Source organism: Maylandia zebra, linkage group LG6 (assembly GCF_041146795.1).
Source record: "Maylandia zebra isolate NMK-2024a linkage group LG6, Mzebra_GT3a, whole genome shotgun sequence".
NCBI classification, from domain to species: Eukaryota; Metazoa; Chordata; class Actinopteri; order Cichliformes; family Cichlidae; genus Maylandia; species Maylandia zebra.
Window position 1 is genome coordinate 28,414,363 of NC_135172.1, and position 26,719 is coordinate 28,441,081.

Genomic DNA, 26,719 nt, shown 5'->3' on the forward strand with positions numbered 1-26,719 from the left:
TCTGTCTAAGAAGGAAATGACTGAGGCAATGTAAAAGAAGTGCTGACCCTGAGGTTGAAAGAGAGAGAGGGAGTTTGGGCAGAATTGGACGGGAATGGACAAGCGAAGAGGAGAAAGGGTGAGAGACAAATTGAGGAAGGAAGTTTGGGAGCTCTTGGAGAGGAAAATTGCCGTGATGATGACTTATCTATCGGTCGGCGGCGGCACAGGTGTGCTCTGATGTCATAGTAAAAACAACACAGACCAAAAATCTCAGAGCATTTGTGTAGGTAACATCTATACCAGTGAAGATTAAGGTGATTAACGATGTTTTTCAGCACCCTGTCAATTATTTTGCCATTTACTCTGTTGTCGAGCCAAGATAATCGTGAAAGCCTTATTCAAACATATGACACATTCAAAGTATATACAACCAACTTTGAAGAGATGACCTTTCTAATGATCACTGCTTGACCTTTGATCGTAGTGAGACATTTATCTTTTTCAACTGAAATAAGTTGTTAATTTCAGATACCCGTTTGTTTAATTTCCTCATTCAGTCATTCAAATGTGGTCTAAATCCAGCAAACAGAACTTGTTTGTCTGCTCTAAACGCCCATCATTTGAGGGCTTTTGTGCTAATCAGAATGTGACAACGAGCTTTAAGGGCTGATATTTTAAACAAAGATATCCCAAGTGGCCATGTTGTGCATGCATGCGATGTATGTGTGCGTTAAAACACACAGGCATATTTGTGAAAGCACGTGCATGAATGAGCAGCAGCCACATTGTCTCTTTAATATATTGTTATATAAGTGCAGCTGCAAATATTTTCTTGGAAATGATCCAGATCCCTTCAAAGTTTGGGACTGACCAGTCCAGTGCCGTGTGTATGTGTGCGTACATGCATGTAGGCGTGAACCTGCTGATTCGTGTGTGTGTGCTGGTATTGGTGGTGGAGGAAGAGGGGTGGTGAAGGTTCCTTATCTACAGGCCACAGGCAGCTTTTGAGGCTCTTATCAGCAGCCACCATATTGTACTAGCACATCCTCTTGTCCAGCAGGGAGCGGAAAACTCTCCTTGCAACACGGTTCCCTCTCGCTCTCTCTCTCTCACTCTCTCCCCTCCTCTCCCCCCCCCCCTCTCTCACTCTCTCTCCCACCTCACATTTGCCAGTACCAGAACTCTGGCAACCAGCGACAGCATTGTGTCTTCTTGGCGAAGAGATTGAGCGAGGGAAAGGACAGGCAGGACGGTGAAAGATAGAGAAAGACAGACAGAGAGAGGGAGAGAGACGAGATTGACATATGGACAGGGGGTGATGGTGGAGACCCGCACCTTCCATCTCCACGTTTTGAGTGTGTCTTCGTTCAAAGGAGCAACTTCCAATCAAAAAAACCATACATCTATGTTTCCCAGTCGCTTGGCCTCGCTCTGACTTCTTCTCTTTGTAAATGTTTTTTTCTTTGAATATTTATAATTATTTATAAATGTTTAAGAATATGAGCAGTGGTATCAGACAGCGTGGCTCCAATTCTGACCTCATAAGTTGACAGACAGACGCTGACAGGCTGCAGTGGAGTGTGAGCGACTTAAAGGAGGAGGGAGAGGACGCTAAACACTGAGCAGATACGTGTGCGTTCTCCGATCACTCGAACTCTGAGGGATTTTGTACGCCATACTCACGAGCCACAGTGGATGTCATAATGTATATGTAAGTATTAAAGGTTACCTATTGTCTTACTTATTGTTCAAATTGTACGCAAATAGTTTGCAGGAAGTAATGCTTATTTAAATACTAGTAATAATAGCACAATACACATACATGATGTCCAATACATCATGTATCTATTCTTTAAAAAATATTAATAATGTATTATATTTCTATTATTGACAATATATTCTAGTTAACTGTTTGAAAACATAGGATTTCTGATTTCTGTCCTAATTTAAATTATAACATTTTACCCCCAGTTATCTATTTATTTATGTAAAAATATAATACACTCTGTTTGGCTACTCGAGCAATATAGGAAAATAACAAGTGGCCTTACCAGAAAGAAAGATATTGAACAAAAATTTAAAAAAAACTTTAAGAGTTAATAACATTTTTGTCACAATTGTAAATTGAACCAAAAAAATGAGGGGACTTCTGAAAGCATTGCTTTGTGTCTTTCACTACAAAAACGAATCCTCTTTAAAATGTGTGCTTCAAAAGTAAACATGCTGGGCCTTACATTTAAAAATCAATACAATGGTTAACAAACTGCTGGGGATATGCTGCAAAAAATATATATTTATAAAGAATTAGCTGCAAATGTCATTCCTACACATCACTGCGAAAGACGGAACTGTCCAAAATAAAGTCATGACCACCAGAAAAGAAAACAGGAACAATTGCGATTGCAAAACCTGAAAAATCATGAGCTGTAAGCTTTGCAAGACAGACTAACGAGCAGCAATTTGTAAAGTACAAGAATGAATTTACTCCATATGTCAACATTTTAAAATTGCATCAAACTTCTAAATTTACAATTGAAATAAATTTCTGATGAACTGAATCCAGATTTTAAGCCATGCATCAGCTTATCAGAAACTGTTGCACTGCACGTGTGCAAACTGACCTTTAAGCACATTTTCATATCTTATAGTCTTTGCTAAACATACATCAAATATATATCCTGAGTCCATTTTTCCCTTTGTTTTGTTCAACAGACTCTTTGATATCAATCCAATCGTCAGCGTTCTGGGACTTTTGGGGTCCGTAAAAGGATTTTGACTCATATCCTCAAAATACATGTGGACAGACAGATAGACGGATAGACTTATTAAGAGAAGCCACTAGAGACTCGTTCAAAACCAAAAAAGAATTTGCTACTCGGGATGTACAGTAAAAAAAAAAAAAAAAACACAAAAAAACCAGACTTCCCCATCACATCAAACTGCAAGAGCCACCTCCTTTATATGCTGGAGCCAGAGACTTAATCACAGCATTAGCCCCTTATTTAAGTTTGCAAATTCTATCCAACTACGTTTAATTTAAATTGAACATGGAAATTAATTAATTTGCTTTACTGGAACATTGTGCAATATTCTGTTACATTATATTACAGTTGTGCAACAGCCATCATGAGTAATAAGGCTGTACGAAAACCTCCTAAGCGTGTAACAGCAGGTGTCACTGTGAAGATTCATGAAATAATTAATAATATTGTAAAATCTAAATAAAACTGAACTGATGTTAAAAGACTTGTATGCTGAGAAATAAGGACAATTCATGCATGTATGTAGAAATGCTAAAATATTGAAAAATCTGTAGAAAAGTAGAACAAAGGAAAAGTAAATAAAGGGTTAAAAGACTCCAGGCCAGGAGAAATTTTTAAGGCCCTGTAGGACTAGCTGCGTGTGCCGGAATATAAACACATTATTGACTCTCGTGTAAAACACCACAGGGACGAGACACAGACTTGCAGCACGCACGCTGGGCAGCTGAGAAGAGCGACACCTTGACAGAGTTTCCTTCAGAGACTTCACCACCATGATGGAGAAGCTGAACTCCACTGGCCCGCCTGCCTCACCCCACGACATACCTCGCCCCTCCTCCTCTTCTTCATCCTCTGCCTCCTCACCATCGTGTGCATCCATGGAGCATAGCAGCCCTCTCTACAGCCAGCAGTCAGCATCCTTGGATGCTATCGGCAGCCCACAACCCACTAACAAGACAGGGCACAAGGGACACACGGATGTCCCTACTCCTGGCTCGACACAAGCCCTCATCACCCCAAACACAGTGTTAACCAATCACCAAGCAGATACAACTGCTGCACCTGAGCCCATTGCCATGGAAACGGAGGAAGAAGAGGACGAGGAAAAACTAGGGGGGCCAAAGAGCACCACTGCTCCTGCTGCTTCAGCCAACGGGTCCCCAACTCTTTCCTCGCCACCTCCACTCCTCCCGGCACCAGCAAAGACTTCCCCGTGCCCTCTTCCCCCTCCAACCTCCACAGCTGCCTTCCCTTCATCCTCATCATCCTCTCCTCTTCCTCCTCACATTCCAGTTATCAGCCTTGGCCACAGCAAGCCCCCACTGCCACTCCCAAATACCCCTTTGACTGCCCTCCACCCAATTCCCAATCTCCTACATGGGCCACATGGAGACATTCGCCGCGGCCATTTGAACTGTTTACCTGTGGTCAGCCCCGGAGCTTCTGGATCTACTGGAGGTCCCGTAGGTCCCACAGCTGCTTCTTCAGGGCCCCTGTTGCCTCATCAGTACCTGTCTGGTCACCCCTTCTTCACTAGGTGAGATTATACAAATTTGAATTCATTCATACACAGTGTGAGTCACTTATAACTTCTTGAAACAAGAGCAGTCTGAGTGCTGCTACACCATGATTAAAGTGAGTCTGGATCTTTATGCAGATTAGTATACGATATTTTTGGGGGAACATCTGGATCATGTCTCCCAATTTTCCTTTTTCAATTTGACACTAATTTCTGAAGATAGACTGCAATTATGCAATCAAAGAAACCTTTCAATTCAAAAATTCCTGTATCTACTCCAAACGTTGAGCAGGATTATGTTGGTTGTTTGTTGTTGTTGTTGTTGTTTTTTAAAAGAAAAGAATCCTTTAAATTACTTTTGGAGTAATCCAAACATTAGACAAGGCCCTACTTTTGACTTCAAATTAATATATTTGAAGGCTAAAGCAAGTAAAGCTAAAGTATCCACAACAAAAAAAAGATTGATGCAAGGTAAAAAAAAAAAAAAAGAAGAAGAAGAAGAAAAATGCATATTTGTAATGCTACCTTTTATCTGCTCGATTAAAAACTGCAACATTTGCTGACAGTGTGGTTAAAATGATCAGTGCAGTGCATGAATATGTTTATTGAATGAATTTGTTTCATTGGAAGCAAATAATTCTAGAGGTAAAATGAAAAAGTTATAAATTATGTAAAATAACCATCGCATAAATTGGAACATTATGTAAAATAAAGTATCGCACACTCATTGACTTCCTTTCGAAAAAGCCTGCAAACAGATGCGGACAACTAAACTATAAAACTCACTACAGTACAGCTTCCTGACATGCTGCTATCGAGGATGATGCCACTTTTCTCGCTGCAATGCCAAGTTTCAGATAAAACCTCAACTGCTCGGATTTCTCGACTTCCCATCATGATTAATAGCCGCTGTGCTGCGCTGTTATGTGAAAATGACAGCAGGATGTGTGCTGTTTTGAAGGGACCTCACATTTCTCACGCTAAATTTACCCAGCAGACCTTTTGGTTACCGAACACAAATTGAATCAGTGAATGTTTTTTTTCTTTGTGTGTGTGTGTGCGTGTTTGTGTGTGTGCATTTAGCAGCCAAGTAAAAAACCTTTACTTGAATATACCACTTTTCTAAACTATACATCCAGTTTTAATTACAGCTAATTTTAATCCTTAAACTGACAAAAGGAAGCAAACCAGAACTCTTAAAGCTCTTTTTGGGCCCGAGCAACTGGCAGCTCTTCTTTTACTCCTGTGAAGAAAGGCATTAATTTGCAGTCTTTATCAAAGCCCTCCTACTGTTCCTCTATTCTCTACTCCAAACGGCATTTTCTACACAGTTTTCTCACAGAAGAGTGGAAAAAGTGGGACTTTTTTTGCACAGTGGATATATCTGTGGCTTCCCCATCTGTCATGGAGGTCTGGGAATAAGCTTCTCTCCCCTTTCCTCTCTGGTTTGTTTGTAGCAGGAAGCATTGATCTATTTCATCCCCCCTGAAGTAGAATCAGCTAGTAACCAAGCTTAATGAGATTGGGTTAAAACTCTGCATGCACACTCAATCAACGCCACCACTCACATTCACACCTCCATTAATGACTTCCACCATGTTCCTGCTTTCTTTAGCCACTCTTTATGATTTCTCCCTATTCAGTTGCTATAGGAAGGAGGACGAAATGCCAAAACAACCTTATATGTGTCTTGTTTTTATTTATATGTAGCTTATTTTTACTTGTTTGACTGTAAATACGATCCCACAAATGATTCACATAGTGTTTGTGTTTCTAGTTCGTACCTGGGTTCTTCAGGAGGAAGCTATGGTGTCATCAGCAACAACCGCATCAAGAGGAGACCCTCCTCGCACTTTGAGATGGAGATGAATGAATGTGAGTTTCTGTGTGTACATCCGACACTATTATGGAGATAATTATTGTTTGAATGTTTTGAACTGTAATTTGGGGAAATTGATGTCCACATTTTGGAGATGAAGGCATATATTTAAACTATTTAAAGAGTATGTGGCAATGTTATGTACTTTTTTTCACTGCCATCACATCCTGTGAGAAAAACATACTTCCACAATTTGCTAGTCCATCTCTCAGTGCTTTTCTATATCCTGCCATTATATCCTGCCTGATTTTATCTGTTTTGATTTTATATACTGTTGTTTGTTTGTTTGTTTGTTTGTTTGTTTGTTTGTTTGTTAATTAGTTAGTTAGTTTATTTGCTTGTTTTAATCAATTTTAAATCATGCTTTTTATTTGTTCTTGTTTCTAATGTCTCTGTAAAGCACTTTGAATCACCTTGTTGTTGAATTGTGCTATACAAATAAACTTGCCTTGCCTTGCCTTGCCTTGCCATGGGTATAGGAATATACCCCTGGCACCATATGCCACTTTTTTTGGAACTGAAAACCAGCTCATGGCCCAAAACCTCCTGCAGAGGAATCTAATCGTTAAAAATGGATAACAAATATTTAATATTCTTCCAAAGTCTAATTAATCCCCTCCCCCTTTTGTTAGCAAAGTTATTTTAAAAAAAAGTTGGTGATGATTTGAAGGATTTGTTAAAAAAAAAAACACCTTTTGGACTAAATCTGTGTTTATGTGTGTTTAACAGGCCCTCCCCAAAAACTCGCCCGCCGCGTCTTCACCAACAGCCGTGAACGCTGGCGACAGCAGAACGTCAACGGGGCTTTCTCGGAGCTGAGGAAACTCATTCCCACGCACCCACCTGACAAGAAACTCAGCAAGAACGAAATCCTCCGCCTGGCCGTGAAGTACATCAACTTCCTGGTCACACTGCTCAATGACCAGGATCAAGACAAGAGCAGGGACTCGGCTGAGGATGATGTGGAGGATGAGAGCATGGCTCCTGGTTTGGCAGGCAAAAAACTGAACCCTCGTTTTCAGTGCGACACTCCGCCACCATCCCACTCTGCCCTGCCTGCGTCAGCCCGTCCCGCTTTGGCGTTAGCCCACAGAGACAGAGACTCAACTGACTCAATCAGTGCCCTGGTTAATTCCCCAGCAACGTCCAGTTGCTATGGAGACACAGACAGTGAAGAAAGCTTTGGTGCTAAGACCTCTGTGGTTACCCAAGGCATTCTGGGAAAGGTCAAGAGTCAGATAGGGATGGTGGCAGCATCGAATGATGAGCGGTGACACCAAAAGGCAGTAAACACTGGGAGTTTAAATGCCAGGCAGAGACAGAGATATCAAAAGTGTTTGATCAATTGCAGAAAGGTGTGAATAAGTTTTTAAAAAAAGAGGGATTTTTTTAAATGAATTTTGCAGGTTTGAGAGCTTCTTTGTCTTTTCTGGCAATGTTGATTGTGAAGCTGTCATTTAGTGAAACACCAAACTGTGCTTTGAGGAAGGCTGAGACATGAAACTTAACAGAACACTCAAACCAGCTTCATATCCAAATATGGTAACAATGATCCTTTAATAAACATTATACAACTAAAACAGTAGAAGAAGAAAGACACGAACAGGGCCCTGATTACACGTGCTTATAAAGGTAATCCGGGGAATTTAAAATCTTCTTAGCAAATGGATAAAAATGGAAGATCTGTCAGAAAAAAGCATGAAAATCAAATATTTTGTCAGTCTCTGAAGTTTACATGTAAATAATCAGCCTTGCCTCAGTTCAGTTACGGTAACTTAAGAGTGCCTGCAGAGAAATGCATTGCATGCAGTGGTGATTTGACGTTGCCGTTTCTTAATGTCCTCGCTGCTCTAATTGTCTGAAAAGCAGGGCCGATGGTTCCGCCCTGACATTGTGACACACTTGTAAGAGACAGAAATAAAGTGTGTTTTAGTTTGCTGTTCCTTATTTGACATCCTCTTACTGCGCTCCAAAGACTGCTCTATGTCAGCACAATTTCTCAACACATTCAAATGTTTTGCCGCTCTCGGTTTAGCATACTTGTGTATGCTCAAACTCACCAGTAAGTAGCATAAAATGAACACAATGACCAAACTGCTAGATTATGAGATTAAAATGGTTTATGGTGATTGGAAGTTCGCTTCTTTTAACTTTATTTTGAAAAATCTGCACGTAAGTCATGTGTCCTTCTGTTTGTCCATAACAAAGCTGTCAGCGCGAGTAGCCAAAGCACAACTCCATGCTGTTTACGTGTGCTGTTCACCAGAATGACAGATGACTGACAATAGTGTTTCAGCATGGAAGCCATAAACAACACAAGTCAAAAAATAAAACTAGTGAGTGACGTGACACCGAGAACATGGATCTACAGTTGCCCTGCCATTCCTGTAGCAAGTCCAGCAAACCGAAAAACAAATGTTTTCCACAAGGCAATGAGGTTTTCCCAAGAAGCAGACTTTAAAGCGTTTTTATACTGGTGGAGGATTTACAGATGAATGCCCAGTCTGACAATACAATACAACATTATAGGCACAATTTGTGATCACAAGCAAATTTGTGGTGAATTAAAATGAAGACAGTGTGTGCATGTATGTGCGTTATATGTTGAAGAACAAGGGAAAAAAACTGTGAAGGCAACAATTTTTTTCGTGTGTGGTTGCGTTTGCGGAAAGTCAGGGTGGATGTGGGATGCGGTTGAAGATGGGGTTCAGAATGGTGGAGGAAAGTGAAAAGTGTTCGGGAGGGAGGGGGCTTGCAGCTGTTGCCGTGGTGCGGGTGTCTGTCTATCAATTGGCCAGGAAACGCTTACAGTTAGTCCTGTCTCATTTACGGCCAACGAGTTTCCTGGAGGTTGGGTGGTGGCGGTGTGACTGTACCATGTTTGATGGGTGTTTGGATGTGTGGGGTAGCAACCGCTGCATAGAAGAAGGGAAGATAGGAGGAGGAAAAGAAAGAGAAAACAGCCACCAGGGTGCCCTGGGAAGCCCTGCACACTTGGTTTCAGGATCATACAACAGGAAGAACTGCTTTCACAACATTGCTGTGACTGCATCTGCCCACTCGGCTGTGCTAAGCTGGGCCTTCTCCTCCCTGCTTCACTCTAAAACCTCAGAGAGGATTACAGAGTGAAGCAGGGGTCATGCAAATTAAAGATAGTGTGTCACTTTGCAGTTGTACAAATTGAATTATTCAAAGATTTTTTGGATAACACACTAGATTTTTTTGAGTTGTTTAACAATATATGATTTATGGGTTAGACATTAACCCGTTTTATCTTGTAAGCTTGTCCCGATAAAAAAGCAAACGGTTGAAATGTATTATTACTATTGTTACTACTGTTATTTATTCAAAAATATTTTTATGGCTGCACAGTACAGTTCAGGAAATAAACCCTCAAAATTGTAATTCAAACTCCTGGGATGTCAACCTTCTCGACTTCTGATACAGGAGGCCGCGCAGGGTGATGCTAGCCAGCCTGGGACTTAGAGATAATGCCAGTGCCTCCACCCTACCTCCTCCTCCCACCCTCAGTTGTGTCCCTCTTACGACCAGAAGCACACCCACTTACGTAAATAAATCCAATAAACGGAGTGAATTCTGCAAACTATAAACACAATTCCAAAAGATTTGGGGATGTGGCGTAAAATGTAAACAAAAAAAAAATAGTGATTTGCAAATGTCATAAACACATATTCACAAGAGAACAGAAAACAGATCAAAAAAACTGAGATTTTACTATTTTGAGAAAAATATTATCTTATTTTAATCTCCACAACACATCCGAAAAAGCTGGGATGGGGCCACAAAAGGCTGGAAAATTAAGCATTCCTAAAAAGACACTGCTGGAGGAACACTGAAAATAGGACAGTTACATGAATGTGTATAAAAACACCATCTGTTTCTCAGAGTTTCTCAGAAGCAAAGATGGGCTCATGTTTACTAATCAGCAAAAAACTGCATCTACAAACAACAATTTCAGAAAAATGTTCATCAACATAAATTTGACTTTGGATCATCTACGCTACATGGAATCAAACGAGTCTAAGAATCTGGAGAAATCTCTGTCAAGGCCAACAATTAATATTAGATGTCCATGACATTTGGGCTCTCAGGCAGCACTGCATTAAATACAGGCATGACTCTGTCATGGGCTCAAGAAGAGACACCATCGTCTTTGAGCGCAGTTCACTGTGCCATCCACAATGCAGCTTAGAGCTAAATCATGCAAAGGAGGAGACATATGCGAACATGATCTAGAAACACTGCCATCTTCTCTGGGCCAAAGCTCATTGAAAATAAACTGAGGCAAAGTGGAAAACTGATCTGTGGTTACACAAATCTTATTTTTAAATTCTTTTTGAGGATGCTGCATCCTCAAGACCAAAGAGGAGAGGAACCATCTGGCTTGTTATCAGGCCTCAGTTCAACAGCCCGGATCTCTGATGGTATGGGGTTGCATTAGTGTGCACGGAAATGGCTGATTTCTAAAAGGTATATGTGGCTTTTAGAACAATATATGCTTCCATGCAGATGACATCTTTTTTCCAGGGAAGCCATCGCATATTTCAACAAGCTGCAATAGATGCATACAGCATCTGTTACAACAGCATGATTTACTAGGAGAGGCTGGGTGCTTTCACAAACACATTTGGCACATAATGAAACAAAAAATATGACAAAGAAGACACATGACTGCTGAGAAGCTAAATTTATATACAAGATAGGACTTGGACATTGCAGTTTAACCATTTGTTCTCTGCCTTCTGTTGTGAATAAATTTAGTTTAACATTTCCAAACTTTTTGTTTTTTTTAATTTTAATCTTAAACTCTGTCCCTTTTTTGGAATAGGGTTCATAGTTCTAGCATACAATTTGATCTGTGTTAAGTCTTACACAGGTAAAATCATTTTATGGTCAATACCTCTGCTCTTCTGCATAGCTGCCTGTTTTTTCAAACTCTCCACCCCCAGCATCCACCTGTAGGCTACAGGGAGAAAAATATCACTTCTCAATTTATAAAATCAGCAGGATGAACTCAAGCTAGATGCAAAGTAACTATACTCTGATGCTATAATAAATAATTACAAATGCAAAATCTCTTACTGAACTGAATTTGACACATTCATTACGGCCTAAACCTGAATGTGAGAAGTAATGTCATAATGTTTGTAGTCATGAAGCAGGTTTCGCTTGCTGAAAATACTGTCAAAGATTTCATAAACGTGAAACCAACTTCAGTATATAAAGGTTAAAAAGTGAAAGACTGTCTATTGTTGTTAAATCAAAAATGTTCGTAAAGAATTTTTCATGCTCTGTGGTTCAGCACCAAAAACACACAAAAATGCAATGACTTTCTGATGACAACTTTTAATCAAAAAACACTGTGACCAATTCAGGGTATAATTTACAGAATTTCCATCAATATACAGATTTTAATATTCTTTTTACTCACTCGTTTTGTTAAATCACTGCCTTTGACATTATCAAAAATAGTCATACGTTTTATCATTCCTTTGCATATTTTGATGTCTTGCAAACATGTATCAACATTCAGAAAAGTATTTTCATTTATATATTATTGCTTCAATATCAATATGTGTAATTCATCTATTAATAAATGTCACACTCGTCTGTACTTATCGAGTGTCTCAATAAAACATGTAGCGATAAACTGAAGTTATAATCGTCTCAAATCAAATTCATTTTAAAGTATTTTATGCCTCAAAAATTACACAACAGTCAAAAAGCTGAAAATATTATTTCACAAGAAAAAAAAAAAAAAAAAAGCACTTTTACATTTGCTATACATTTTATATACAAACATCTGTCAGTCCTTCATTCAGTTTTCAAAAAATTCTCTCCCCGTTTTCTCACTGCGTCGATGTTCTTGTTTACTGTTCTGTCAACGTTTCTTGCAGCGTCTTCTGTCTTCTCTGTTGTGCTTCTCTTGCTGAGTTTTCGCCTGCCCACCTCTGTTACTGCAGATCCAGCAGCTGCCCCAACAGCTCCGCCAATCACACCGCCCAAAAGCACACCGAGCACCAGACCCAGCAGTGCCCCGCCAATGACTACTTTGGGCACCTGTTTAGCTGTATTTCCAATTTTCTCCCACACTGAACTCTCAGCCACCATTTTGGCCCCTGCCTTGGCTCCAGAGCCTACTTTTCCCCACACGGGACTCTGTGCCAAATTCTTTGCCCCAGCTCCAATTCCAGCCCCGACACGCATGGAACTCTCTGCCATGACTTTGGCCCCTGAACCCACTTTTTCCCACATTGGACTTGCAGCCGCTGCTTTTGCTCCAGATCCCACCCATGCAGAACCATCTACCACTACCTTGGGAACTTTATTTCCTACTGCTTTGGAGAGATTTCCTGCAGTAACTCCTACCTTCTCCCACACAGAACTATCAACCACCATCTTTTGGACACTTTGTGCACTAGTGCCAACTTTTTCCCACATTCCACTATCTTTCATCCTCTGTGCTCCCTCTCCAACCCACACAGAGCTATCTGCCAACAGCTTGGGTAAATTCTTTGCACCCGTGCTCATCTTCTCCATTATGGAACTAAGTAGTGAAGGGGATATGGTCGAAAGTGTAATTGGAGGAAGACTCTCAATATTTGTAGTACTTACACTCATCTCGGCCTCATCCCTTGTTTTCTCAATATCATCTTCCGTCACTTCCTCGTCTACTTCAGAAACAGACTGCATGTAAGGATAAAGCTTTCGCCTTTCAGAGCTGAGTGGGCCAACATCCTCTACTCTTGCTAGGTTTTCGCCTCGTTTCTCTCTTGCCATCTCTTGCTGTTTCTGCCTCACTCTGTTCTCGGCCTCCTGAAAAGCAGGACAAGAATAATACTGCCCCCCGGCCTCCTTCACTGTCTGCTCCACCTTTTCTAGCAGGTCGGCAACATTGCTCTTCTCTCCCCCACCTCTTTCTGTCTCCAAAACATGAAATCTGTCCCCACATTTCTCCACAATCTTTAACAAATCTCCTCGCTGACCAGCAATGTATGCCTCAATGTTCTTATTTTTGGCCTTCCCACTTGCCCTGAGACAATCAGCATAAGTAAAGAGGACCAAAGTGTGTCTCCAGACTGCTTCAGGCCCAAAAACAGCCTCTAGTGACGCAAGAGCCTGCAGCTCGGTCTTTGCAGGCTGGTCTAAGGGAACACAAAAGAGGAAGACATGCGGGCCGGGACTGGACAGAGCCACACAGGAGGAGATCTGAGCTCGCACCTCATCTGGAGTGCGCTCTGAATTGAACCAGTCTGGAGTATCCACCACTGCCACCTGCAGGTGACAGAGAAAATGCATGCAAAAATGTAAAGAGCTATTATCAAAAGCAACAAAACAAGAAGAGAGTATGAAATACTTTATTCTTTGAGATATTGTAATGGGTGTATGTTGAGATAAATAGAAAAAAAAAGACATCTTAGTAACTTAAAAACAAAAACAAAACACTAACCCTTCTTCCTTTAACCAATGCCTTCTTTTTCTCACACCATTGTGTGATTGCTATGAGGCTGTCTGGACGTGACTCAAAGGCTTCCTGCCCCAGTATTTCATTGCCAGCTGCACTCTTCCCTGATCCAGATCTTCCAAGCAACACCAGACGAAGCTCCGGAGAAGATGAGGATGAGGACAATGAGGGGGAAGAAGGGGTTGAGCTGGATGAGGAGATCAAGGAAGGAGAGGCAGCAAAAGTTGGTGAGGAGGGGAAGGAAGAGGAGAAGACTGGCGAAAGAGGAGTAGTGGTAGGCGAACCCTCGGGTGATCTCTCTTCAAAGCTGTTAATTCTGTGGTGAACTGAAACCATCAGGTAAAAATCAGAGTCAGTGACGTATTAAGAAGTGAAGTGCTGATAGTGACATATGAGAGAGTGAAGTCCTTTGACTTACAAGTAGAGATCACTTTTTGAGTTGATTTATCCTCTGACATTTGGGAGAGTATAGCTCCATCTAGTGGGGAAAAAAGCAAGTTTTGCTCACTTTTGTCTTTTTTTTTTTTTTAACTCTTCTAAAAGAATGAATCAGGGTACAATAATGGAGGACAGCACACGGTTAGTGGCATTTACCTCGATTCAGTTTGAAACTGGGTATCCTTTTTAACTCCCCGGTATCACAGAGCTCGGAGGATGGCTGTCGCTCTAGAGCTGGAGTTGAATAAAGGCTACTGGAGACCTGGCTCACCTTAACTCCTTCCACCATTTCCTCCATTTCTTCTCTTCTCCTCCTTGATTCTGTTGATATGGCACTGACATACTCATTGGACACCTGGCTCACCTTAACTCCTTCCACCATTCCCTCCTTTTCTTCCTGTCTCCTCCTTCTCTCTCTTGAAATGGCATTGAAGTACTCTTCCTCTTGACTTTCTGTGTTTGGGGTATAAGATGATGTGTGGGTCTTTTTCTTCTCTTCCTTTTGAGCCCTGAAACTTTCCATAAGTTGCTCCTTTTTTTCTTTCACCCGTTTTTCCAGCTCTCTATCCTGGACTGTTTTCATGTAGTATAACCCGTTTTTCCGCGCCATATTGTCCACCTGTAGATAAATAAACAAACAATAGTAACTTATTGCAGGAACTTTAACTCTGTTTTGTGAGTCACAGTTAGAAAACAATCACAATCGTCGCTAATATTCAAACCAGTCCAGACTACAACAGGGTGTGATGTGAAACTAGGCGTTCCTGGAAAAACAGCATGCATACATGCGTACTTGCTCAGTAGTCTTAAAGAAACCATTAAAACAAAAAGCTCCAACCTATAGAGTATTTAAAAAATTCAATGGACTTAAGCAATGAGGAAGTCTCATCCAAATGATAAAATGTGTGAGGGCACGAACGCTCACACTTTTACTGAATCAGACAAACCCTTTGAGGAATGTTGCTTTTTGATAACTGTTTTTCACTCCTACTTCATACCTTTTCCAGCAGCTCACGGACCTGGTCCCTGTCCTGTCGCTGACGATTATTGATGACATGGTACCGTCCTCCGCAACCCTCAATTACCTGCCTCAGGCCTGGGTGCTCTTTCTGCAGGTACTCCTGTGAGAAAACAATGCAGCTTGTGTGAATTTATACCTGCAATGATTTGCATCACTCCTATATGTTATACTCCAAGAATAAGATAACCACCTAAAATATTACTGACAGCATATTTACAAAACCCAACACGAGATAACATTTATTTATAAATAAGGGGCCAGGTCGTAAGTTAATAGGTGAAACTATGCCGTTTTATAGTGGTACTAAGTGACTTTCCTGCTTTATAAAGATCAGCTTAAAGAGAGGGTAGGTGAACACCTCTCATACCTCCACTGTTTTTCCCATCAAGTAGTCCCCACAGGTCAGCATGACCATGGTGTGGTCCAGCACCTCCTGTCCAAACAGTTCCTCCAACTCTGCAGGCACACGTGTCTCCACCTGCGTGGGGAAAAGGCAAAGAGGAAAAATGGATCTAAACTGGTTACTGCTTGTTATGGAGATGTTTCAGAACATCTGTAACTTGTATATTTGGAACACATTTTTTTCCACTAGTTTGATAGATAGACATTTTTTTATTGAGTACACATTACAGACTGCAACTTCAACAAAGTTGAGCAACAGATGACATCACTAACGGGCAAGCCAAGACTAACCTCTGTGAATTGATTAACAGGCACCAGCAGCAAAATAGCATGTGGGCCTGGTGGTACCAGAGTCATTGCTCGCTGTGTCTCCTTTTTGACACCGTCCTCCATCTTGCCACCACTCCAGTACCATCTCGGTGCCTCCACCAGGGTCACATTCCTGCCTTCAATGAAGCCCTGCCGTAGCTGGCAGCTCCTGGAGGCACCGGGAGAAATGGGGGAAAGCTGGGCCAGGATAGTGTCCGCTAATGCTGTCTTTCCACATCCGATATTCCCCAAAAGAAGCAATCTCAGGTCTGAGGACGAGGATCCATAGTAGCTTTCTCTGTAGTGTTCACCCATCCCTGACATGAATAAAGGAAACAGGAAGGAGTCCAAAAAAACAAAAGAGAGAGAAATTGAGGACAGTATATCACCTGTGTTATTTGTAGGAAGCTACACCAACCAACCAAAATAAAAGCTGTCTTTTAATACTAGGTTTTATTGTTAGGTTTTGCCTAGACAAACTCACACATAACTTTACATGCAAATAAACCTGGAAAACAGACAACTGGATCAGCTGAGCAGGTTCAGCTAGGCAGATTTTATCAGTCAAGTTACTATTTTAAGCATCAAGTAATCATACAATCTTAACAGAAACGGATAAAATGCCATCTTAAACTTAACTTGAAATCTTTCTCCTCTATTCCCACACGAGTCTCTCTGCACACAGGATACCTACAGTTCCTTGTTGTGCATGAATGAACAAAAACTAAAGTAATTCACTGGTAGTTTCACTGGAAATGATTGTGGGTCACATCAATTTCATCTCAGTGTTTGATACCACACCTTGCCATTCCTGTCAAACAACATTCTGCCTGGACTCATATATGCAAAAAGGTACAAACCAAATCCATACTGAACAAACAGCAACGAGAGTTGATGAAGCATTTCAAATAGTGCTGTACTTCATAAGTATACTTGCTTTGGCACAAATTCTAAATTAGGCGTGAATCTATTGCTGAAACTGTAATAAATAGTTTGAGTTTCTGGATGTAGTTTGAGCTAACCGAACAACCTATTTCCTCAAATATGACACATTATATATCAACAATGTAGTAATTTCAATGTAATTTCAGTAATTAAAGTAATACAACTAAGAAACGTAATATGATTGCAATTAATCAACAAGTGCATAACATTAACTAATTTAACAATTAAGTCTCTTACACCAAGACAATCTTACAACAACAATTTAAGCAACAAGACGAATACTTACTCAAGAGTTTAAGGTCTACAAAGTTGCATTCATGTGTTGTCTTGTGTCAATACTGAGTTTTTTTGGTTGGCACTGGGTTATATTTCTCACGCAGACAACTTCAGTACATGCTAGTTCCCAGTCGACTGGCAAAAGCTGTCTGCTCAGATGAGGTGTCTCGCCTGAGCCACTCCCAAATTTAAACACATTCATACATGAGCGCACTCGTAAATATATTTTTTGATACAACAGGTTTCTCAGTTTGTAGGTTGCTAAGCATTCCAACCTGGGGTGGAGGCAGTATAACCAGCTGCCACTGGGAATCGTTCCAAGATAGTTTTAACTACCACACCTATGATATGTCAAAACTCATAGAGATCTGTTAAAGGAGGTGTCCTTCATGGTTTGCAGTTGCTAAGGATATTACCTGGTCAACCAGGTCTGTAAATATGTTGCTGTCATAACCAGAAAGAAATGAAAGCATGAAGGCTTGTCACAGACAAACAAAGTTACAATGTAAAGACAGAATAAATGCAAGAGGAACATTATTCTGCTTCTTTTGTGTGTTACACGAATGGAAAATTTAAAATAAAATAATAAAATAACTTTTCTTCCTACGGAATCATGAAGCATAAAACTTCAAGTCTTCATGGCCTTCCATATGAGTAAGAGCTGTTAAGTTTCATTTCAACATCAAAGTAATTACAAACAGACCTCTTGATTAATGTCACTAACACTTAGTCATTAAGGATTCAAATGTTAACCTGTTTTCAGTAATTTGCAAAACAAGAAAATTGCTCTTTCAGCATATATTCATGGCTGTGATTAAAGTAGCTGGGTAATATTTACAGATTTGCACACATCCCCACAGCTTCATCCTCAAATATTTTCTTGTATTCCCACTTGCTAGTACTTGGCTGGATCCCCTTGCCTTGGTTCTGCATGGCAAAGTGTCAACAAGTTGCTGGAAATATTTCTCATAGTTTCTGGTCGATATTGATATGATCGCATTGTACAGCTGCTGCAGATTTGTTGGCTGCACATCCAGGATGTGGCTACTGAATTGACTACTGACCTGGTGACTGTGGATGACATCCGAGTACAATGAATTCATTGTCATGTTCAAGAAACCAGCTTTTTCTCATCTCATCAAGAACATTTTGTAAGAATATTTAAGTTGACTATACATACCCATTCTGTACAAACAAAACATAAGATGGTATTCATGTACATTTATTATTGAGTTACCAGGCAAATGTAAATATGTGATGCCTGATCTCTACTGTGAATTACCCACTACTTCTAATGTTTTCCAAGTACACAAGACATCTCTATCACTATTCATTTAATTTAAAAAGCAGAGTGTTCAAAAATCTTATCTAATCAAATAGTTAATGCAAGGCATTTAATTTGCATTTTAAACATAATTAACATATGTAATTAACAAAAAAAATGTCCTTCTGAAAAAAGTTCACTTCAAAGTTCAAAGTGCAGGCAAATTCTCATAACACAAAACTCTTACTTTTCAAGTATCAACTACCAGAAAAATGTTTTTCAGGTTATCATTGCTGTGTAGAGCCAGTAGGGGTCTCCTTTTACTCACAGGCCAGGCATCACATACGCAATGTTATCCAAGGTGGAGGCCTTTAAACAAACAAGAAAAGCATTCACAAAGGAAAGAAAATCAAGGAAAGAGGAAGCAAAAATGCTGATTGCAACGATATAATAATAAAGTGCATTTAGGAGCACATGTCCAAATAAAACAATAAAATTACCGCAAACTTGTTTAGTTTTGTTGAGTCTATGGAATGGGTTACCATGTTTACACTGTAGCTTCAGTTGTTTGTAAACATTTGCGTTTTATTCCTTGGTATTATTTTTAACCTTTTGAAATGAGTTTTTCCCTTTTTTGATTAAATCTCTCCTGGATAAATATTTCTCTTTGGCTTAAATGGCATTTGTTAGGTGCAAATTCGAGATGTTTAGAATAGGTATTATAGTACAAACAGTACATTTTGACAGCAGCTTTGATTAGTGGAACAACAAATAAATCAATGCTGAACAATAAACACTGACAGGATAAGTACCGCTACAGTTATTGGACTTTGTCAATACCACAAGTTTCATTCATAACAGCGGCATTGTGTCAACAAAGTAAAGCATAAATCTGCAGGCGTTTTTCCTTTAACAAACAATATACTGGAAGTTCACTACAATAATTTCACCAAGGTGAAAGCATGTACACATAACAACATGTAAAGGATATGATGTGTATGCACCATAAATTGGCAGCAATGCTTACCAGTGTGTGTTGTGTGCAGCTCCTCAGCTCTGGTATGTGCATAGTGAGGCCGGTAAGTGGAGCCATAGCACACAATAGAGAGTCCAAGAGTAGAGACAAACTACTCGACATGCACACCATTTTCTGCAGAGATGCACAGAGAGCCCTGTATCACCCTATAGTGCAATGAATAAGTTGCATGCTTTCCAGTAGTCTTGATAAAACCGTGTAATGAGCAAACTTTTAATACTACATGACCACCCCCCCCCCACACACACACACACACACACACACACACACACACAGCTTCGTCTGTAGCAGCTTTATTGCTTTTCAGTCAGTTTAACCTCTTGATATTTTTTCGCACACTATTGTTTCATCTTCCTTTGTAAAATGAGTCACTCTGCTGACAGTACACTTATCTATAATAGTGACTGGTTAGAGACTGCCAACATTTTTCACCCTAGGTTAGCGTAACAAGTTGATAACCAGCCTCATGTGACCGTTTATCCTGATTGCCAATGTTAAAACAAGTTAATCTAGATAAGGGAAAGATAGCTTGGCTATGTTAAACTCGCTTTGTGAAAACAGGCCTCTGTGAACCAGTTTGGAATATAGACAGAAAAAGATAAAGAAAGCACCACGTTGTAGGACTGTATAATGTTTCAACTCCCACCAACTATCTTGGGATACACTCCAACTATCGAGGCCTTCACAGTATCTGTTTAAGATCAAAATCTCTTCTATGTTTACTTCTGATTAGCAAAGATATAAAGTAGTTCTGGTTCTGGGACCACTATTACCCCTTATTTCTGAATTTATACAAGCAAGATGAAGAATACATGTGAGAGATGAACAAACGACATTAAGTGTCTTATAAAAAGATTTTTTTTAATTGAATCTACTCACATCTGTCTCCTGGAGATGGTGTCCAATCAGGGATAACGATTCTCCCAGGAGGTGAAGGTAAGCTGCAGCACTGGCAGGATCCTGGTCAGAGCAGCAGAGACTCTTGGGGGTGGACATTAGAGGGTCTGTGGCTGAAGTAGTGACACCACATATAAAACCAATGGGACTACATGAATCAGTCATGAAGCTAGTCATCGTGGAGCTAACAGTAGTAGAAATAGCTGTCAGTGAACTAGGAATGGGTGTAGAGTGACGAGGCCAGTTGCCTACTGGAGAGACAGAGGGGCTGGCAGGTCCGTTACTGGGACAATCTGCCCCATAATGCTGGCTATTAAGATACACCAAGTACTCCATCATGGGACCTGGACTCCTCTGAAAGAAAACGAAAGGAATACAAAACGTAATGATTAAATGTGAGATTGGGAGATATAGAGTACTTGGCTATAAATCATAAATTACAAAACATTACCAGACTAATGTTTCCCTCTGCATTAAAACATGGATGCAACAAGTTTTCTTGGATACGCTACAAAGAAAGAAGTAGCCACAAGGTTAGAAGTAAAAGGATAAAGTCCTGTTTTTTGTTTTGATAGATAAAGATTTGAAAAAAAAAAAATTTAACCATGGTGGGTAAAAAGAAAAATATTTGGATGTGTCTGTTAGGGCTGTTCGATATAACGATATATATCGGATAACGATATAAAAACGTCTATCGTTTCATTTTACGCTATCGTTTGTTTCGTGGTGTCGCAAAAATAAACTCTTTACGGCAATATTTTTTCATCGTTTTAATGGTCACTGTAGTGGCTATATTAATTTCTTAAAGTTCTCTCTTTCTCTTATATTTTATATAACCACACTAAGGACGGACAAGCGCCTGTTTTTATGCGTTGTCGTTAGCAACAACGACGGTAAAACCATCGCGTGTCCGCTTGTTTATGTTCCACATAAACCTTTCACAATAAAGCTCAAGATCCTGTTGAGACTTTTCAAAATATTTACGAATGAGAAGTAAAAAAAGAGCCGGCAGGTGCTAAAAAATAAACCTTAGACTCAAACATTAGAACAGGCTGTTCCCCGCAGCACGTTGTATATTGGTTTCTCTTCTTCTTACTTTAGCACCTTTGTGGTTCAGCTACCCAATTTCACTGTGCAAGAAACTGCACAATGACAATAAAAAGCTCTAAGTCTCTAAGTCTCTAAGTCTAAATACTCACAAAGAAAACGGCGGCTGTTACAACTTATGTCTAAAAATGTATAGTTTCATGCATCGGTTAAAACACTCGACCCCAGCTACATGACGCGCAGCTGGAAACACTTCCCGCAAGTCGAGCTGCCCGAGATTCACAGAATTTACAAAAATTTTATATTTTTGTGATTTATATCGTTATCGGGACGATAGAATTCTTATATCGGGATATGAGATTTTGGTCATATCGCACAGCCCTAGTGTCTGTTTTATCACCTCTTCTCCTCTCACTGTCCATCTGTCCTGTGACACACAGACTGGATATTCATGGAGGAAGCCTGAGACGTCTGCTCCATGAGGTTTGTGGTCTATACCACTACTACCTGCAATTAGGGGACAGAAGAATCATAAACAAATGCATTAACATATAATTCCCAGGTTAAGCCAAAAGTGTACATTTCCACCTTGTTATTTTTATACTCTTAACACCTTATGAAATACTGTGATGATCAGGATTTTATGTGCATTAACATGCTATAAATGAATTTCTGATAAATAATAACGTTTGTTAAATAAAATATCCTACTTTTGCAACCTTAGACATTGTAGACACAGAGATGTCAAATAAAGTTGCATCAGAAACAAACATATCACAGTGTAATGTACACAGCTGCTAAGGCCTTACCAATAGGTGGTATGTTCTTGTTCAGGGAGCCACTTTGTTCCTGGAAAAATTACAAGCACTTACATGACTTTTAACCCGTTAGAAGGCGGTTGTTGTTAACCCGATCTGTCCTGTCAGTATTATTGATGATCTGTATGTTTGATTTGGCAAAGATTTTATACCCAATGCCCTTTCTGCTCCCCCCCCCCCATTTATCTAGGCTTGGGCCCAGGCACTAACTGAAACAACAATTACCAAACTGTAATTAGTCTAAAAATCTAAAAGTAAATGGTCTGCATTTGTATAGCGCTTTACTTAGTCCCTATGGACCCCAAAGCGCTTTACACTACATTCAGTCATCCACCCATTCACACACTGGTGATGGCAAGCTACAGTGGGGCAAAAAAGTATTTAGTCAGCCACCGATTGTGCAAGTTCCCCCACTTAAAATGATGACAGAGGTCAGTAATTTGCACCAGAGGTACACTTCAACTGTGAGAGACAGAATGTGAAAAAAAAAATCCATGAATTCACATGGTAGGATTTGTAAAGAATTTATTCGTAAATTAGGGTGGAAAATAAGTATTTGGTCACCTCAAACAAGGAAAATCTCTGGCTCTCACAGACCTGTAACGTCTTCTGTAAGAAGCTTTTCTGTCCCCCACTCGTTACCTGTATGAATGGCACCTGTTTGAACTCATCATCTGTATAAAAGACACCTGTCCACAGCCTCAAACAGTCAGACTCCAAACTCCGCCATGGCCAAGACCAAAGAGCTTTCGAAGGACACCAGGAAAAGTATTGTAGACCTGCACCAGACTGGGAAGAGTGAATCTACAATAGGCAAGCAGCTTGGTGTGAAAAAATCAACTGTGGGAGCAATCATCAGAAAATGGAAGACATACAAGACCACTGATAATCTCCCTCGATCTGGGGCTCCACGCAAGATCTCATCCCGTGGGGTCAAAATGATCATGAGAACGGTGAGCAAAGATCCCAGAACCACACGGGGGGACCTGGTGAATGACCTGCAGAGAGCTGGGACCAAAGTAACAAAGGTCACCATCAGTAACACACTACAACGGCAGGGAATCAAATCCCGCAGTGCCAGACGTGTTCCGCTGCTGAAGCCAGTGCATGTCCAGGCCCGTCTGAAGTTTGCCAGAGAGCACATGGATGATACAGCAGAGGATTGGGAGAATGTCATGTGGTCAGATGAAACCAAAGTAGAACTTTTTGGTATAAACTCAACTCGTCGTGTTTGGAGGAAGAAGAATACTGAGTTGCATCCCAAGAACACCATACCTACTGTGAAGCATGGGGGTGGAAACCTCATGCTATGGGGCTGTTTTTCTGCCAAGGGGACAGGACGGCTGATCCGTGTTAAGGACAGAATGAATGGGGCCATGTATCGTGAGATTTTGAGCCAAAACCTCCTTCCATCAGTGAGAACTTTGAAGATGAAACGAGGCTGGGTCTTCCAACATGACAATGATCCAAAACACACCGCCTGGGCAACAAAGGAGAGCCTCCGTAAGAAGCATTTGAAAGTCCTGGAGTGGCCTAGCCAGTCTCCAGACCTCAACCCCATAGAAAATCTGTGGCGGGAGTTGAAAGTCCGTGTTGCTCGGCGACAGCCCCAAAACATCACTGCTCTCGAGAAGATCTGCATGGAGGAATGGGCCAAAATACCAGCTACTGTGTGTGCAAACCTGGTAAAGACCTATAGTAAACGTTTGACCTCTGTTATTGCCAACAAAGGTTATGTTACAAAGTATTGAGTTGTATTTTTGTTATTGACCAAATACTTATTTTCCACCCTAATTTACGAATAAATTCTTTACAAATCCTACCATGTGGATTCATGGATTTTTTTTTTTTTTTTCACATTCTGTCTCTCACAGTTGAAGTGTACCTCTGGTGCAAATTACTGACCTCTGTCATCATTTTAAGTGGGGGAACTTGCACAATCGGTGGCTGACTAAATACTTTTTTGCCCCACTGTATATTGTAGCCACAGCTGCCCTGGGGCGCACTGACAGAGGCGAGGCTACCGGACACTGGCGCCATCGGGCCCTCTGACCACCACCAATAGGCAACGGGTGAAGTGTCTTGCCCATGGAAGGACACAACGACCGAGACTGTTGGAGCCGGGGCTCAAACTGGCAACCTTCCAATTACAAGGCAAACTGCCAACTCTTGAGCCATGACTGCCCAGAAAAGTACACAAAATGTAGCACAGTTAAAATTCAAAGATGTTAAAAAGACAGCGTCCCTGCAATGGAATATACACTGCACTGCAACTCTGTGCAGAAACATGATTCAAAAATCCCCAGAATAGTGCACCTGGTGAAGCATCTTGGTGCTATGCTCCTCTGCATCTGATCCTGCTTCCTCCAGGTCCTCAACATCCATCAAAAAGTCTTTGTATGACCTTTTGTTTTCTCTGTGGGTGCATCCACTCACTATTTCTGCTTCACCATCCATCTAGACCAACAGAAGAGAGATCAATGATTCAGACAGCAGGAACTCTAAGTACAGTGAAGTTGCATGATAACACAGTAATGTGAGATAAAGTTGAGCATGTACAGTCTGCTTATTTAATGACCACTTCATATACTTTCTGTTTACTGCGAGGATTTTAGATGGAATATGCTCTGAAGTTTAGTCTGACCAAACATGAAGGCTGGATAAAGCTAATAAAAGGTTGCAGCAGCTAATAAAAGGTTTCAGCAGTGACTCGCCGTCTCTCTAAGGTTTATGGGCCTAAATTGCTGAAGATAAAACATTCTCACCTGGGCGAGTAAATGAATAGCTCACCTTCAGCAGACTGCTGACTGTGCAAGGCAAATAAATTATCTAAGGCTAGTGCTAGCTAGACGCTAGTTATGTGTGCTAGCTAGTGAGGAAAACAAGTTGTTTTGAAGTCCTCTGGTTCAACATTAATTTAATGTTTGTGATAATAGCAGTTAAGCAGTGGGCTTTCTACTATGCCCAAAACAGGGGTTGTCGAAGCTTGTGGGTTTTTTTTTTATCTAAAATAAATACAAACTGATAAGACCGAGCAGAAAACAATCTCAAACACGTCTCACATCGATGTCTGTCTTCCTTTCGTTTTGTTTCCACGTTTGACTAAAAACTATCCTTAATTCCGGAAAATGCCGGATTTTGGTCCGGTAACATGAAGCACAAGACCTCTAACAAGCTCCTAAATCTCGGGCCAGCTCTGTCACAGACATTCCTGTGGTAAACTCACTGTGCTGCTCAGCTGTATACGTGTGAAGCAAAGCCTGCTGACTCACGTTTAGCGCCCGCCCGCCCTCCCTCCCTCTCTGTCGGTCACTACGCTGTGCTGAGTCACGTTAAGCCCGAGTGAAGCTTTGTGATTTTATACCTGCAGATGGCTGAGCAGATGCACGGCAGTCTGCAGTTTAGTGGCACATTTTTCAAATCATATATAACATAGAGTTGTGCTTTTTTATGTTATTTTTTTGTCCATGTAGGTTATAATTACGCATTGAAACGTTTGGCCTTTTGACAAAAAACAGATGTAGCGGTATTTTTTCATCGCTTTGTCTCAACTGATTTCAAGTAGTCACGTATTTTAAATGCCATTTTTATTTAGGCCTTTACATAAAACGTCTAAGCACAGTTTATAGTCAAAGCTATGTAGACACCCATATGACAAACATACCTTATTTTCACTTAAAGTGAATATATGATAATAATCGTTCTTTATAAAAGACCAAAGGTTTAAGCATACTGCCAACCACGTACAGGCTGGGAGTTGTTTCGCTGGAAGAGCTGCTCAGAGTGAAGCGGTTTTCTGTTTCCTTTGCCTCAAGATGGCTCTATAAATAACTCAAATTAAACTAGGTTGGACAGTAGTGTGGTTCCAGTTTTGTTCCTGTAGTTCAAGACCTCTGACCTTTACTCCTTCAAGCAGCTTCTGAGGAAAATTAAAATTGGGAACACTTTGCTGACTTCTTTTAATGTTGCAGATTGCAAAACCCCATGAAAAGATTTCTGAGTAACAGTTCTAGGAGGGGTCCAATAGGATGAAGATAAAAGCAGTGACGCTCTTTTAGTGGATGACAGAAGATTTTTGCAGATTATAATCTCTTTTAGATACTTGCACTATTAGGCAATCAAGGATGAAGACTTCCCAGAAGGGTAGAGGCTGTTTACAAGAGCATATGAATTGATCACATCTGTATATAATGCTCAGAGTCACAGTCACTCATGAATGACATATTGTGGAAGAAATAATTTTAAAAGCTTTGTTTTATTTCAGGCTAGTCACAAATAAGTTTTGGGCTTAACTTTTGTGTGTAAAGATGATATCAGTAGCTTTTTACTATTGTTTACATGGACTAAATGAACAGTATCTACTCTTGTTTGTCAAAAATACTCCTCCACTTTGTCACTGAATGTTGATAGACTTGTGTAATATGACAAACCTGCTCTTGTTTCTGATCAAATGCACAGCATTAGTCACTGTTTAAACACTTCCTCTCTCACAGCTTTGCAAACTCACACTGTCATGCTTAGCCTCAGCTCCTCCTCCCCTGTGTGGCTCTACTTTGGAATCTGAAGTTGCAGCATCATGTTTAGCGCTCAGCCCTCCCCCCTGGTTTTCCAGGGAACTCCCTCCTCACACTCTGGTAG

At 40.6% G+C, this 26,719-nt stretch overlaps 3 protein-coding genes across 4 annotated transcripts; 1 reads left to right on the forward strand and 2 right to left on the reverse strand.

The window, feature by feature from the left end:
- The first annotated feature begins 1,114 nt into the window (after positions 1-1,114).
- On the forward strand, positions 1,115-8,089 carry lyl1 (LYL1 basic helix-loop-helix family member). Of its 2 annotated transcripts, XM_024800609.2 has the most exons (5): positions 1,115-1,429; positions 1,536-1,693; positions 3,432-4,281; positions 6,041-6,138; positions 6,872-8,089. In XM_024800609.2, exons 3-5 carry the CDS (start codon positions 3,518-3,520, stop codon positions 7,414-7,416), a joined length of 1,407 nt encoding a protein of 468 aa, XP_024656377.1. In that variant the 5' UTR covers positions 1,115-1,429; positions 1,536-1,693; positions 3,432-3,517; the 3' UTR covers positions 7,417-8,089. The 2 variants fall into 2 exon arrangements, with proteins under 2 accessions (XP_024656377.1, XP_076741137.1); XM_076885022.1 differs by having other exon boundaries at positions 1,115-1,693.
- Positions 8,090-11,489: 3,400 nt separating this feature from the next.
- LOC101470772 (GTPase IMAP family member 8) lies at positions 11,490-17,166 on the reverse strand. The gene is made up of 8 exons (XM_004567854.3): positions 17,030-17,166; positions 15,781-16,115; positions 15,455-15,565; positions 15,065-15,187; positions 14,223-14,685; positions 14,047-14,106; positions 13,614-13,954; positions 11,490-13,438 (listed from the first exon to the last, which is right to left on the reverse strand). Exons 2-8 carry the CDS (start codon positions 16,111-16,113, stop codon positions 11,978-11,980), a joined length of 2,892 nt encoding a protein of 963 aa, XP_004567911.1. The 5' UTR covers positions 16,114-16,115; positions 17,030-17,166; the 3' UTR covers positions 11,490-11,977.
- Positions 17,167-17,343: 177 nt separating this feature from the next.
- hmgxb4b (HMG box domain containing 4b) lies at positions 17,344-25,371 on the reverse strand. Its single transcript, XM_076885023.1, has 8 exons — positions 25,354-25,371; positions 24,398-24,538; positions 22,073-22,112; positions 21,664-21,770; positions 20,668-20,724; positions 20,199-20,570; positions 19,311-19,433; positions 17,344-18,652 (listed from the first exon to the last, which is right to left on the reverse strand). The coding sequence occupies exons 2-8, from the start codon at positions 24,536-24,538 to the stop codon at positions 18,608-18,610; spliced, it is 885 nt and encodes a 294-aa protein (XP_076741138.1). The 5' UTR covers positions 25,354-25,371; the 3' UTR covers positions 17,344-18,607.
- Positions 25,372-26,719: the final 1,348 nt, after the last annotated feature.